This window comes from Berghia stephanieae, chromosome 14 (assembly GCF_034508935.2).
Source record: "Berghia stephanieae isolate SIO BIC M18660-M18661 chromosome 14, UCSD_Bste_1.3, whole genome shotgun sequence".
NCBI classification, from domain to species: domain Eukaryota; kingdom Metazoa; phylum Mollusca; class Gastropoda; order Nudibranchia; family Aeolidiidae; genus Berghia; species Berghia stephanieae.
Window position 1 is genome coordinate 31,420,997 of NC_088373.1, and position 17,500 is coordinate 31,438,496.

A 17,500-nucleotide genomic window follows, 5' to 3' on the forward strand; every position below is an offset into this window, starting at 1 on the left:
ACGAATAAACAAAACATTAATGGGCAGGAAATAGTATGCTCATTTGTAAGAAAGCACGAATTAAAATAGAACAACATATATTTTTAAAAGGTGCGCAATTAATTAAATATCTATTGTTCTATTTTAATTCGCTCTTCCTTACAAAGGAGAATACAATGTCCTTCCTATCCATGTTTTATTTTATTGATCTTAACAACGCCACAACCATATCATCTCATTCATCTGTATTGTTTTATTCATCCTGTTTGATGATAAAGGTAAAACCGGAAACATCCATTCTGTCTATTTTCGCAATTAAATTGAAGCTTACATTCAATTTCATATTTTTAAAATAAAAACACAACTAAACATAATATGGTTGGTATATTTAAAATAACTAGCATAACATTGAAATTTTTAAAATAATTGGCATAAAGTTGTTTTGTTAATATAACTAACTGAGGTTGATATTTTTTAATAATGAGGATAAGGTTGTTTTACTTTTAAACAAAAAAGGTTGATTTTTAAAAAGATGACGAACATGATGATGATATTTTTAAAGTCAACATTCAAGTTTTCGGATGTAAAACACCCCGCCATTACACCTTTCTAAAGTGATAGGTGACAAACAAATAGCAGAAATCCGTATTTTAATCATCTTATTTTAAATCAAATTGGGGCCATTTGTTTTACATTGACTAAATGCCAGATTTCAGCTTTATATAGCGCATATCCACTAAAAGCGTTACAAGCTATGTCTGACCAACAGCAGCACGTTACATTGGGAAGGAGTCATAACACCTGTTATGCGATATTATATTTTTCTAAAGCTGTTAACGGCCTGGTACTAATTTTACACATGAGTTTGGTGAGAGAATTAGAGTAAATAGTCTTTTCCAATGTCCAATGACACAACTATGCAGCGAGCAAGGCTCGAACCCAGGATCTTTCGTTCCGAAAGTGAATGTCATACCACTCAACCACCAATCTCCAAATGTAGTTTGATCTTGAGCTATATTTTAGCTTTTTGATATAGTGCAATGTCCACTAAATGTGCTCAACGCATTTTACAGCTAACAGGAACACTTAACATGTAGGACGAGACATGACGCCTGCTAGGCGATAGTGCATTTATTACGACAACACTATTAACGTCCTGGTCGTCTTTAGTAAGTCTCAATGTAATCAAAATATGTAGAAAACAAAATATTTGTTAATTTTTGTGTTATTTTTGTTTTGTTTTTATTTTTGTTTTTCTTATGCATAATAAATATATGACGTGATAAGTTAAAACCAATAGTTTTCTGCTACATTGGAAAAAAGGAATGATCTCTGTAACCAGGATCAAGTCAAGACAAATCCATAGGCTGTATTTGGAAATATGACTAAAGTATTGGAGTGGATGGTGATGACCTACGGTGCAGATGGGTGGGCTCAAAAGAGCAAGGACGATAAACGTATACACTCTGGTGAAATGTGGTTTTACATAAGCAATATGAGGGTAAGATGGAGGGAAAGAAAAACAAATAAAAGCTTACTGGAAGAGCTGAAAGTCATGCCAGTTCAACGAAATGTCATCAAAAGAAGGAAATTAATTTTTGGGGATTACAAACATCAAAACTGGTGCACCTTAATGAAAGACAGAGTACATGGGAAAATGGACGTCAGACGAAGAAGAAAGAGGAAGACAGAGGTCAATTTATGGGACTAACAGCCTGAGATAGAAAGGATGAAAGGCAGAAGGTTGCACGAAGCCGTCAACAGACGGGAGGAATGGACAGACATTTGTCATCGCAAAGTGCAAGCAGCCCACGACATTGGGGGGGGGGGGACACTGGATAGTAAATAAATATGTTAATAAGTCAAGCTACATTCGGCGAAGCCAAACTGTGGACTTACTTGTTCCTCAAAGCTCCGATGTTTTCCATGGATTCAGGCGAGAACATCCCTTCTGCAGCAGACGGACTCATCATCAACATCTGTGACACCATCCCACAGTCTGGTCTGGGTCCTTGTTCGACATCACCAGCTGAGGCAGCACCAGGGGGAGGGACTAAGAGAGAAATAATTTTTTTAAAACATGTAGGAAATCCTATTGCCATTATATCGTATATCAAAGTATTCGTTCATATTGCCATTATATCGTATATCAAAGTAGTCCTTCATATTGCCATTATATTGTATATCAAAGTAGTCCTTCATATTGCCATTATATAGTATATCAAAGTAGTCCTTCATATTGCCATTATATTGTATATCAAAGTAGTCCTTCATATTGCCATTATATTGTATATCAAAGTAGTCCTTCATATTGCCATTATATTGTATATCAAAGGAGTCCTTCATATTGCCATTATATTGTATATCAAAGTAGTCCTTCATATTGCCATTATAAATGTACTTGTCGTGCATGTTGTACCCACCAAAACCTGAGTTAAAAGAGGTCATAAATCCTGACATGCCAGTCATCAGTGTGGACGGGGTTAGACAATGTTCAAACATTTTCTGAGGATAGATTGGACGGACTTTATAATATTTGTTTTCACGTGTCTATCGTTGTCAATGTTTTAGTAATATTCAAGAGAAGGTCAACAGATCATCATCATCATCATCATCATCATCATCATCATCATCATCATCATCATCATCATCATCATCATCATCATCATCATCATCATCATCATCTTCATCATCATCATCATCATCAACAACATCATCATCATCATCATCATCATCATCATCATCATCATCATCATCATCATCGTCGTCGTCGTCGTCGTTCTCGTCATCATCATCATCATCATCATCATCATCATCATCATCATCATCATCATCATCATCATCATCATCAACAACAACAACAACAACAACGCATATTCAATGCAACAGTGACCCCCTTAATTGTTCGTGTTTTAGTTAGCTTCCACATCGTCATGGTCCTCGTCAACGTCATCATCATCATCATCATCATCATCATCATCATCATCATCATCATCATCATCATCATCATCATCATCATCATAATCCAAATCATCATCATCATCATCATCATCCAAATCATCATCATCATCATCATCATCATCATCATCATCATCATCATCACCATCATCATCATCATCATCATCATCATCAGCATCATCATCATCATCAGTATCGTCATCACCATTGTCATTATCATAGTCATCTTTATCGTCATTACCATCATTATTGACATTGTCATTACCATCATCCTCATCATTAATCTCATTACCATTTACACTCATTACCATATATATCATAATCAACACCACAACCACCAACATCATTATAATAAACACCTCGACCATCATCACCATAGTCATTATAAAGCGACCGACACAACCACATCAACCACTATCTACCATCATTTCTTGGAGCTTCACCATATCGATCATAAGATTCCCTACAAAGTGAGCAAGACTATCGCCACAACAACCACAACCACAATCCCACCATCATTTCCTGGGGCAACACCGTCACAACTAACACAACCACAACCCTTCCATCATTTACCGGAGCACCAACCACCAAAATTACCAAAATCTCCACCCTTCCATTACTTCCTGAGGAAATACCAACACAACTACTATCCGACTATCATTTCGTGGGGTAATACCACCACAACAACCACAACCTACCACCATTTCTTGGGGCAATACATCCACAACCACCACAACCTACCACCATTTCTTGAGGCAATACATCCACAACCACCACAATCTACCACCATTTCTTGAGGCAATACATCCACAACCACCACAACCTACCATCATTTCTTGGGGTAATATCAACACAACCACCACAATCTACCACCATTTCTTGAGGCAATACATCCACAACCACCACAACCTACCACCATTTCTTGAGGCAATACATCCACAACCACCACAACCTACCACCATTTCTTGAGGCATCACCACCACTACTACCACGACCTACCATCAATTCTTGAGGCATCACCACCACTACTACCACAACCTACCATCAATTCTTGAGGCATCACCACCACTACTACCACAACCTACCATCAATTCTTCAGGCATCACCACCATTACTACCAGAACCTACCATCAATTCTTGAGGCATCACCACCACTACTACCAGAACCTACCATCAATTCTTGAGGCATCACCACCACTACTACCACAACCTACCATCAATTCTTGAGGCATCACCATCCCCATCATCATCCTAGAACGAGCCGCCTGAGTTCCCCCTTGAGCCATCTGTGCCAGCTTACAAGAATCTTGCGCTTCCTTTGTATGACAACCCAACATCATGGCTGAAGGAAAAAAGGAAACGTGTATCCATTCAGAGGTCTGATAACCATATTCATTATAAATTCATTATTCAGCATCCTTTCCAAAGACACCTATTACCAACTAGAAGCGATGTGTCACAAATAGTCCACCGCATTAACTATCAGACGGAATATACATTTTTATCGATAGCTTTGAACAGGAATTATTTGTTTATCAATTGCCATGAACAGGAATATTCTTTTTAATGCTGTCCACGATCATGAATAATTTCTTTATCGATTGTTATGAGATGGAGCTATTAAAGTTTGTTGATAACATAACAATGATCTGGAGATATTGGAGTTTGTTGATAACTATCAGAAGGACATTGATAACTATGAAAGGGGCTTATTGGAGTTTGTTGATAACTATGAGATGGCGTTATTGGAGTTTGTTGATAACTATGAGATGGCGTTATTGGAGTTTGTTGATAACTATGAGATGGAGTTATTGGAGTTTGTTGATAACTATGAGATGGAGTTATTGGAGTTTGTTGATAACTATGAGAGGGACTTATTGGAGTTTGTTGATAACTGTGAGAGGGACTTACTGGAATTTGTTGAAGGCTATATGAGAGGGACTTATTGGAGTTTGTTGATAACAATGGGATGGAGTTATTGGAATTTGTTGATAATAACTATGAAAGGAAGTTATTAGAGTTTGTTTATAACTTTAAGATGGAATGATTGGTTTATATTGATATATATATTAGAGGTAATAACTTGTTCATATTGATAACTATTAGAGGGAATGATCTGTCGTAGTAAATGGTTCACATTGTCAACTATGAGCCGCAGTAAATAGTCTTTATTGTTTAATATGAGTAAATGGCATTAATTGTTAACTAAGAGCCGTAATAAAGGGCCTTTATTGTAAACTAAGAGCTGTAGTATATGGTCTCTAATCTTTTTTAGAGAAGCTACTTTCGTGTGTCTGGTTAGTGGTCAGAGCTGTCAGAAAGTATATGTAACTCATTGAGTCAACCTGGTAATGATCCGGGAAGTGAATAAAAAGGAAAATGATGCTCAAAGTAAAAATAAGATTATTATAAATAAAATATGTTTGAATATTTCGAAACAAATATTATTCTCCTATTCTCTCATTAATTTTGAACTTATAATTATAAGATTAGATTGGGACTTAATTTTCAACATCCGTTTAATTCCAAAGAAAAAAAACTCTTTATAGACGATTCGACAATACGTTATTTTCTCTCGTATTTCTTGTTCAGGGTATAATCTATTGATCTAATAGAATAAACAATGTGGTTATAATTTTCATTTAGATTGTCTGGTGGGTAGCAATTGACGTGGACAAATGACAGATAACTCATAACATTAACAAACAAACAAACAAACAAACAAACAAACAAGCAAAACAAAAACGAAACAAAGGAAAAAATGAGATAAAATTAATAAAATAAAACGCGTCAACAGAATTTGGACATTAACTTCCGGCGCATTTAAATTCTTCAAAACGCTGAATTTCAACATTTCTGATTGAAATCAAGGACTGGTGTCTCAGAATAAGCCGGTACTCACCAAAAGCAGCGGTCCTGGCCTGAGCTCCATGTAAAGTCTTGGTAGGATCTATACAGCCATGGCTTTCATAGTAAGACTTGTAGCCCATCTGGTTGGCCCACATATCCACAGTTTTCTTGACCTGTAGAGGTTAGAGGTCACTGATCTGATTGATGTCTTTACGTCATTATACATGAAGTGAAGATGAGCTAAAATGTATTTTGATAACTTGGAATCCAAGACTATCCATTATCAATGACTTTAAAACGCCCACATAATATTTAGTCTTCAACAATCTCTCTCCTCTCTCTCTCTCTCTCTCTCTCTCTCTCTCTCTCTCTTTCTCTCTTTCTCTCTCTCTCTCTCATTTTCTCTCTATGTCTCTGTCTCCCTTTGTTTCTATCTATGTCTCTCTTCGTGTATATATATATATATATATATATATATATATATATATATATATATATATATCTACACACACACAAACACACACACACACACACATATATATATATATATATATATATATATATATATATATATATATATATATATATACGTGGTTCCATCCCAAATTAATACAAAATAGAAATGGTTGGCTCAAGACGTGGGCTTCAGAGGATATAAGAAAATGCAACAGACTCAGAACTACATTTGCAAGACAAAGAAATGCTGGGTGTTGGATATTCTGTGGCCTGGCAAGGATCTGACTGGAAACAGCAGATCTAGGCCTTGTGTACCACTGGGCACAAAGAGTAAAACGCAAGTAACACACAGATGGTCACGTGTGCTTCAAAACAAAAAATAAGATACAATCCAGACGTACCGCTCTTGTCATGGGAATGACCTTGTGTTTCTTGCTTTGTCTCATGGCCTCTTTCACTGATGACATCACACTACGACTTCCCAAAATTCCACCAATGCCAGCACCACCAGCAGCACCAGTAGCACCAGCAGCACCACCAACACCAACACCAACAGCACCAAGCAAACCACCAACAGCACCATTAGCACGACCACCAGCATCGATAACAGCGGCTTGTTTCAGGTATGGTTGGAGTAGGGATGGTGGGAACTGTGGACCACCAGCGGAACCTGGCCCGGATATCGGCACTCTCGGGTCATAGAATGGATCACTTCCGGTGCCGTCGACGAATACGCCAGGCGAATTTTGATTCTCTGTTTAAATGGATGAATTTGAAGTGGAACTTTAATGGGTGACTAACATGATTAGAATTTAATATATTATAATACTATATCGATAAACATTTAGATGAAACAAGTGCTTTGGTCCTTAAATTCTTGATACCTTCGGGATTGACCACGGGTGTAAGATAACGATATGTAGTGTGTATGAAACAGGGCCAGACAAAACAAGAAGGAAAAATACAAGAATTGAAAATATCCCAAAAATCAGTTTTACTCGATTGTCCCAGGTCAAGGAAAACTCATTTTTTTGGGATTTTTTTTTCTTACATGTGTCTTTCTTGTTTTGTCTAGCATCTCTTCATACACACGTGTTCAGATCTATATATTAGCTTCTTAGACTCTAGGTCATCTAGCGAATGTGAGTAAAGAGCTTTTCTAAGGACTTAACTATGTGCCTAGAGAGGCTCGAACTTAGGACCGGCCAATCCGAATGCGAGTGTCAAACCACAAGATTACATAGTTGCATATACAATCTCTGAAGATGATTGGTCAGAGATGATATCAATAAAGGATTTTGTCGTTCTTTTTGAGTTTATTTATTTCCATTCTATAAAGCCATTCTCACCTCTATATCCATTAGATACTGGTGGAGCTTGTTGTTGTGGTATGTTATGTACCGGTGGTTGGTACGAAGGTTGCTGTTGTTGTTGTTGTTGTAGGTGATGAGAGTGTTGCTGGTCTACGACTTGGGATGGTTGTGGGTACGATGGTGGCTGTTGTGGTGGTTGTTGTGGTGGCTGTTGTGGTGGTGGTTGTTGTTGTTGTTGTTGTACTTGTTGCTGTTCTTGTGGATGAGAAGGTATAGAAGGCGTGTACGATGGCGGTGGTGGTCGGTATGCCGGTGCCGCCACTTTCTGGACCCCTTGATTAACGTTGTTTGGAGATCCGGCTGTAGATGTAGTAAATAGTAAATAGTAAATAATGAATTTATATAGCGCCTAATCATCCACGTTAATCGTGCTATGCGACGCTTTACATAATAAAAATAAAAATGTTTAAAAACAACACAATTGAAAATCACGACACTACATGATACATAATAAGTATGAATACAAAAACAAAATCCAAGCAACGTCTGTTTTATGAAAAAATAAGCCTCGCGGAACAACTCAGTCTTCAGATATTTCCTGAAAGATGATAAATTTTCACAGGACTTTGTCCGAGGACTAAGTGCGTTCCATAGGCGTGGAGCTATGAACGAAAAGCCTTTTTCACGAAAGTGGATTTTGAGGTGGTAACTTTTAGAAGTTGGGACTGAGATGATCTTAAATTTCGAGTGGGTTCATAGTTTTTAATCAGTTGTAAGATAGAACATGGTCTAGTTATAACTGTGTCCTAAACAGATGCTTTTGTTAGTATATATTCTTTAACAAAATAGGGTCAGGGGTCAAAATTGATCCTTTTTGACAACGAGCACAGAACTATTGGAAAATGAAAAAAAAAATGAAAATGAAAACTTGATAATTGGGAACACGTTTTATGAAGTAGGTCATTTACAAAAAAATTGTAATGTGACCAATCACTCAAGCACATTGGAAAATGATAGAGATCGCTACCACCCCCCTGGGGTAACGCTTCGGTTCTGCAAAACATTTAACACCTTTTTGAGTAGGCCTAATAGCTAAAGTATAAAAGTAAATAATACAATTGTGAGGAATTTGAAATTCACCGTGCTGAAATCAGCTTGAAAAATGAGGAACATTTGTCTTCATTCAGAAAAAAATCGGTTGAAAACCAACTGTTTTACGAATAAATTTGAATTTTAAAATTGCATTTGTTTATTTTAGCTTTTTTAAGCAACATTTTTATTTATCGGCCGATTTTCTTGATTTTTATCTCATTTTTCACATCTCAAAGAGACGAACAATCTAATGTACTCGTTTGATTCCAAAGAGTTTAAAACACAAATTTCGGGGTTTTTTTATTGCGAGTCCAGCCTTACTAATTAATTCATGAACGGTGAGACAGTGACGTAATCATTACAAACAAAACCTCGTGGTCCAGGCCACAGGGCTTTTGGTGTTACACAACCACTCGTCACTTTCGGTCAACTGTGTCCTTTGAAGTGTACCGCATTTACAAAGGCTCTCACACGATATCCAGCATCGGCACTACAGACTACCGAGATCTCGTTCATGACGACGAGGTGTCACGTAAGAGGTTAGATCCGGGCTTTTTTTTTATCGTATCTCGTCTGTACGAACGATTTCGTTACGACTCCAGTGTCGATGTCACCACGACACCATACCTTTTCACAGCCTGAGTCAGACGTTTAAAAGAAGCTTGAACTTTTATATAGCGCAGCATCCACTAAACGTTACTTAGGGTTCCTGACCAACAACAGTAACACGTAACACGTAGAACGAGACATGGCGCCCGTTAGGCGATATTACATTTTTCCGATAGAAAGAACGCTGTTAACGGTCAGGTAAACATCTTACACCTGATTGTGGTGAGAAAATGTGAGTAAAGAGCCTTATCCAAGGCCGCAACTTTGCATAGAGGGGGATCGATCCAGGATCTTCCAATCCTAGTACGATTACCATACCACAAGACCACATAGCTGCATGCTTACTTTAGAGTCTTGTCCACTGTCCTCGATAAAAGATTTTACGTAACGTCACTGAGCTTCATAACTATGGCTATGAAATAAAGTGTGAGAATCTTAACCATTTTAAGGGACGATGTCCACTGTCCTCATAAAAGATTTTACGTAACGTCACTCAGATTCATAAATATGACTATAAGATCATGTTTTAGAATATTAACCATTCCGACACATTACCGGTTTGATGCGATGGATCACATACAAACAAGACAAAGCTTCATAAGAAGTAATCTTCTGAGACATTAGATCAATGGAGTCGGAGTTTATCCAGGATTCTATGGCGTGAAACTAACAGTAGCAGTTGCTTGCTGCCATTTGGATAGGACGCTTGCCTATTGCAAAAGTAATTTATGCCATATCAAACAGACTAAGGTACCCAATCAATGTTGGGTGGACACAGCGGGGGGGATGAGTCAGAAAAATATGGTGTCTTCATCTGGGATTGATCTCGTCCCTTTGGGTGTTAAGCGAGAGCTCTACCAACTTAGATCTCGGGACCTCCTTTGCTATATAAATGTGACTTTCAAATCACGTGTCAAAATCTTAACCGATGCAACCTAGTACCATTTAGAGGCAGTGGATGACAAATATACTTACATCCGGGCACAGCAGAGGCGAACGAGTGTATGAATGGGGATGGATAACTCGGCGGTGCATAGGGAGAGGCGTAGGAATACATATGAGGTTGTTGATGTGGTTGTTGTTGTTGTTGTTGTTGTTGCTGCTGCTGTTGTCGCCGTTGTTGTTGTTGTTGTTGTTGTTGTTGTTGTTGTAGTTGTTGTCGTTGATTGTGGTGGTAATGCGGGTGGTGTGGCTGTTGGTTTTGGTACTGTCGTGGCTGGTAGGTCGCTGCACTATACTGCGGGTACTGATCTCCATATGTGGTCAGCTGTTGGAACAATGTGCATTCTGGGTAAAAGATAAATATAGATAGAAAATATGAAAATATTGGATTTGCTTTTGATTGACTCAGTTTATAAACAATAAATAAATAAATAGATAAATAGATAACAAACATATATAAATGTTTGAGGGAAATTGGCTTGAATCATGTAAAGTGTTTGGCAGTTTCTGTGGAGCTAAAATTGTCAATCATCCTCATCATACTTTGTTTTTTTTTCCTCCAACAACGCTGTTTCCTCCATTTGATGTTATATAGATGGCTTCTTCTGGAAGGAATGCTGTTATGTTCAGTTTGCGCTGATTATTTCTGTATGTATATGTCCAGGTGTATGTTTATTGCGAATGAGTGGATATGTGTCCTTATGTCTTCCTGTGTGGGCATGTGTTGAAAAGTTTCCTCTTACAAAATAAACACCCAAAAAATGCAACTTATGTCTAGTAGAGGAATTTCACATTGTAAAAAATCCCCAACACGCCATACTAAAGAGAATAGTTAATAAAATAAATAGATAAATACATATTTAAAAACAACATGAGCTTTCATGTAGCTCAATATTTACTAAAGGTGCTCAAGTCTCTTTACAGTGGGTCCTATGTCAGTGACGACTTGGAGACGTTGGTTCAATTGATCCTCCCACCTAATGGTCATGTGACCTCTTGCTCAATATTTGGCCAGAGAATTTGTCCCTCAAATATCAATCGATGACCATTGCCATCATCTTTCCAAACTCTCTCAAACCTGGGATTTTTTTTAAGGTCAAGGTAGACATATTTTACAAGACGAGGGTAATTTTAATCGATCGATTTTTGAGACCAGTTTTTGTTGTTGTTTTTTTGTTTTGCTTGTTTAGAATTTTTTTTTCGGCCAAAATTTTCGGCGTTAATTTTCAAGGTTCTGGCCTATGATAATTTCAAGGGAATACAGGAATAACTTAGACGTAAGCCGAAGTACAGGGCCGAAAACGGAGCTAGAATGAGGCGACTTGCTCAAGGTTACACAGCACAGCGAGAATTCGAACTCAGTACCTTCTACTTACTCACGATGAATCAATATACGATTCTTTCATTTCTTTATATCGTTTTACTTTTATCGTGCAATAACACATACTCGCAAGCTCGTAGTGTTATTGTGCATGATAAAAATAACTCATTAAATAAATACAAAGAAATGAAAGAATCGTATGTTATAACAACCTCTTTTTTTAAAGTCTCTAATAGGAATAGACCAGTCAAGCTACAAATGCAATAAATAACGCTGTGGCGTCATCGTGTTATTAGATTACACAGTTTAAATCGAGGGTCAAGGGAAGCAGGAATTTATCGAAAAAAAATGACTTCTGACTTTCACATTTTAAAATAATCTTCGATGCTACGCACAGAACATAGCGTGTATTGAGTTGGGTCACCACAACTATTTAAGTCATTTATTATTATTTATTATTATTATTATTATTATTATTATTATTATTATTATTATTATTATTATTATTATTATTATTATTATTATTATTATTATTATTGTTTTATTATTATTATTATTATTATTATTATTATTATTATTATTATTATTATTATTATTATTATTATTATTATTATTATTATTATCATTATTATTATTATTATTATTATTATTATTATTATTATTATTATTATTATTATTATCATCATCATCATCATCATCATTATTTATTATTATTATTATTATTATATTATTATTATTATTATTATTATTATTATTATTACTATTATTATTATCATTATTACTATTATTATTATTATTATTATTATTATTATTATTATTATTATTATTATTATTATTATTATTATTATTATTATTATTATTATTATTATTATTAACATTATCATTATTATTGTTATCATCATCATCAGCATCATCATCATCATCACAATTATTACCCACACATAAACAAGCACACACTTCCACCCAACACATACAAAGGGGAATAATACAAAACAATGGGATGTCCATTTGACTCTTTAAATTAAAGGAAAATCAACTTGTAATCTCGATTTACTTAAAAATTATTTTTATCATTTTTCATATTTACTAACTTTGACGATGACTTTATAGGAAATTGTACAACTGGAGTGTTTAAATAATAAACAATTCTTTCATCTCTTTGTATTTATTGAACGAGTAATTATTATCGTGGACAATAACACACGGGGCTTGCGTGTAGAGGGAATAAAGTTGACGTCACTCAACCGTTTGTTGTTATTTTTAGATAGCCTTTTGGTGATAAGATCTCACTAAATTCTAGCAATCGGACTATAAACGTTACAGGTCATACCGTTTTGTGTGTGTATGTCTGTTTGATCTGGCTGTCGAATGTTGTGAGTATTTTACCAAGACGCGTATCATCCATACAAAGCGGTTCGTTGACCTTTTGATTTGATTTAAACAAAGACCGGGTCTCTCGTCTCATTTCCTCTCGTAAATATCAGTCATGCTATCTGTCGGACAGAATTTGGCCAGACAAATCGTCCTCCAAACAGCAATCGATACAAAATGACCCCCGGCCCATCATCTTGGTGAAAACTCGTAAACCCGATAATTTCGCCGATTCACGGAAGTCTTAGGTTTGAGAGTTACTAGAAAAATGACGATTGATATTTGAAGGAGGATTTTACTGTCAAAATCGTAAAAAAAAAAGTGTTTTCTCATCACCGAGTGCGTGAGGCAGTGTTATCTGGGCCATAAGATTTGCACAAGGCTTTTGCTTGTCATCAAAACACGTTAGAATACAAGCTGACATGACATAGAAAGTATTAGTTATGACACTGTCATATTATACTCTCATACATCCGCACACACACGCATACATACACACATGCACACACACACACACACACAAACAAACACACACACACATGCCTCATGTACATACATACACGTACATGTAACATAATAACAATCGCATACAGAGAAGGGGATTGGAAGGAGGCTGCAATGAGGGGGGGGGGAGGTGAGGGGGGGGGGGGGGGTTGGGGGTGTGGGGGGAGGGGGTGTAACCTGTGCGGCTAAAGAGGAGGAAGATGATAAGAATAATTATGTTTATTATTCGAAGAATAATACTTGTATTATTATTATTATTATTATTATTATTATTATTATTATTATTATTATTATTATTATTATTATTATTATTATTATTATTATTATTATCATTATTATTGTTATTATTTATTATTATTATTATTATTATTATTATTATTATTATTATTATTATTGTTATTATTATTATTATTATTATTATTATATTATATTATTATTATTATTATTATTATTATTATTATTATTATTATTATTGTTATTATTATTATTATTATTGTTATTGTTATTATTATTATTATTATTATTATTATTATTATTATTATTATTATTATTATTATTATTATTATTATTATTGTTATTGTTATTATTATTATTATTATTATTATTATTATTATTATTATTATTATTTATTATTATTATTATTATTATTATTATTATTATTATTATTATTTATTATTATTATTATTATTATTATAGTAGTATAGTAGTAGTAGTAGTAGTATGTAGTAGTAGTAGTATGTTATTATTATATATATTATTATTATTATTATTATTATTATTATTATTATGTTATTATTATTGTTATTTTATTATTATTATTATTATTATTATTATTATTATTATTATTATTATTATTATTATTATTATTATTATTATTATTATTATTATTTTATTTTTTTCTATCTTCTTTCTTCTTCTTCTTCTTCTTCTTCTTCTCTTCTCTTCTTCTTCTTTATTATTATTATTATTATTATTATTATTATTATTAGTAGTAGTAGTAGTAGTAGTAGTAGTAGTAGTAGTAGTAGTAGTAGTAGTAGTAGTAGTAGTAGTATAGTAGTAGTAGTAGTAGTAGTAGTAGTAGTAGTAGAGTAGTAGTAGTAGTATTGTTATTATTATTATTATTATTATTATTATTATTATTATTGTTATTATTATTATTATTATTATTATTATTATTATTATTATTATTATTATTATTATTATTATTATTATTATTATTGTTATTATTATTATCATTATTATTATTATTATTATTATTATTATTATTATTATTATTATTATTATTATTATTATTATCATTATCATTATTATTGTTAATATCATCATCATCATCATTACAATTATTACCCACACATAAACAAGCACACACTTGCACCCAACCTGCACCCCCCCCCCCCCCCCCCCCCCCCCGGCGTCCGCCGTTCGCCCTTCTACATACACATAAACACACAAACACACATACACAAAGACACAAACACACACATACACACAAACACACACACGACATGTATTATAATGCTTGGTCCAAAACGGGTTTAAAAAAAAATAAAATCTATATCTAGCTAACCCGGAAGTTGTTACAGTCCAGGATTAGCCTTGCCATTGCTGGCTTGATTCCCATCTCATGTAGATTTGTGACTGACAACATCACCACGGTATGATATAGAGGTGAACTATAAACTTGACAAAATAGACCGATCAAAACGTTCAATGACTAACCCTCTCCTTACAACCTACAGTAAAATCGTCACATTTGTTACGATACAATATACATTTTTTCTTATTCAGATTTATTTTGTACATCTCTAACCCTCTCCTTACCACCTACAGTAAAATCGTCACATTTGTTACGATACAATATACATATTTTCTTATTCAGATTTATTTTGTACATCTCTAACCCTCTCCTTACCACCTACAGTAAAATCGTCACATTTGTTACGATACAATATACATATTTTCTTATTCAGATTTATTTTGTACATCTCTAACCCTCTCCTTGCCACCTACAGTAAAATCGTCACATTTGTTACGATACAATATACATATTTTCTTATTCAGATTTATTTTGTACATCTCTAACCTTCTCCTTGCCACCAACAGTAAAATCGTCACATTTGTTACGACACAATATACATATTTTCTTATTCAGATTTGTTTTGTACATCTCTAACCCTCTCCTTACCACCTACAGTAAAATCGTCACATTTGTTACGATACAATATACATTTTTTCTTATTCAGATTTATTTTGTACATCTCTAACCCTCTCCTTACCACCTACAGTAAAATCGTCACATTTGTTACGATACAATATACATTTTTTCTTATTCAGATTTATTTTGTACATCTCTAACCCTCTCCTTACCACCTACAGTAAAATCATCACATTTGTTACGATACAATATACATATTTTCTTATTCAGATTTATTTTGTACATCTCTAACCCTCTCCTTGCCACCTACAGTAAAATCATCACATTTGTTACGATACAATATACATATTTTCTTATTCAGATTTATTTTGTACATCTCTAACCCTCTCCTTACCACCTACAGTAAAATCGTCACATTTGTTACGATACAATATACATATTTTCTTATTCAGATTTATTTTGTACATTTCTAACCCTCTCCTTACCACCTACAGTAAAATCGTCACATTTGTTACGATACAATATACATATTTTACTTAATCGGATTCATTTTGTACATCACTAACTTTGAAGAAAGATCTTAGTTCAATCAATGAGAACATAAAGTTTTTTTGAAGAGAGATTTTTTAGTTCAAGAATTCATTTTGTTCTGCTGGGTAAGCCTGCCATTTTGGGAAAATACTGAAAATGATCGGTAAGGAGAGACTTAAAATTCGATTCTTAGAAAGATGATTAATTATTAATGAGCTTTTATATAGCGCAATATCCACTAAACCTGCTCAAAGCGGTTTACAAGGGCTCCGTGTCCAACAGCAACATTTAACATTTAGGACAAGACATGACGCCTGTAAGTCGATATTATATTTTTTTCAGAGCGAGACAACGCTGTTAACGGCCAGGTGCTCATTTTACACCTGAGTACGGTGAGAGAATGTGAGTAAAAAGCCTTTTCCAAGGACTCAACAAATCATCGAGCGAGGCTCGAACCCAGGACCTTCCGATCCGAATGCGAGTGTCATACCACTAGACTTCATAGCTGCACAATATAATGATAGTTTTTATTTATGTTCTAGATTCATACGCCTTGTTTTCACGTGAAATTGAGACACGCGGGAGCAGGCACTGGTGAAAGATAAAGATCTGAATAAGTGTGTGTGAAAGGTACCAGACAAAGCAAGACAGAAAAATACACGAAAACTCGTAAATACGATTCAATAGTCTGATGTCACTCGCCCGTGATGTCACGGCGGCCATCTTGGTTCTAAACAAAGAAAATCATTACTTTTTATTTTTCATGCTGGCTAGAACTTTTCATATGTCTTGTGATCAAAATGTGTAAAAGTCAAAACATGATCAAATTTATGTGTTTTTTTTCGTCTGGATACCCTTTATGCTAGCCAGAGAAATATTTCATACGGGCGTCCGCCATTGTTCCGATAGTTTAGAGCCAGTGTTACTAAGTTACCATGCGTCATTAGGAAGGAAGTGACGTTACGACTGGTGAAGAGTATTGGGTGCCCTAGTGAAGAATACAGGAATTTAAATTGTCCCAACCATCGGGAACCTCTGTGGTGTAATGGTAGCACGTCTAACCGCTAATCAGAAGGTCTGAGGTTCGATCCCCAGTCGAGGGAGACTGATTTTTTGGGATGTTTTTTTTTCTTATATTGTTCTTTGTTGTTTTGTTTAGTATCTTTCATACACACTTGTTGAGATGTGTAGCTTTCACGCCATTTGATGCAGGCATTAAATCTATTTATCATTGCCGCATTCGTCTGGTTTTTCTCTATTACCAAAACTGTCGCATTGCGGTCTTCGATTTATTTGTAAAATTGACTCCTTGTAAAAGTTTCTTTACTCACATTCTCTCTCCGTGAAATTGGTGGACAACATTAAAAACAAGAAACAAGGAAGAAGTAATGCTGAGATCATCAGCGAAGCGAATGA

At 34.7% G+C, this 17,500-nt stretch overlaps 1 protein-coding gene across 3 annotated transcripts in view; it reads right to left on the reverse strand.

The window, feature by feature from the left end:
• Positions 1-17,500, reverse strand: part of LOC144959637 (uncharacterized) — a 33,320-nt gene that overhangs the window by 3,135 nt on the left and 12,685 nt on the right. For all 3 annotated transcript variants that reach the window (XM_078892292.1, XM_078892293.1, XM_078892294.1), the window contains exons 3-9: positions 10,233-10,544; positions 7,593-7,916; positions 6,645-6,997; positions 5,840-5,960; positions 4,152-4,279; positions 2,403-2,484; positions 1,879-2,032 (exon numbers count right to left, since the gene is read on the reverse strand). In XM_078892292.1, coding sequence (XP_078748418.1) covers positions 1,879-2,032; positions 2,403-2,484; positions 4,152-4,279; positions 5,840-5,960; positions 6,645-6,997; positions 7,593-7,916; positions 10,233-10,544 — 1,474 coding nt within the window. The remainder of the gene's footprint in view (positions 1-1,878; positions 2,033-2,402; positions 2,485-4,151; positions 4,280-5,839; positions 5,961-6,644; positions 6,998-7,592; positions 7,917-10,232; positions 10,545-17,500) is intronic.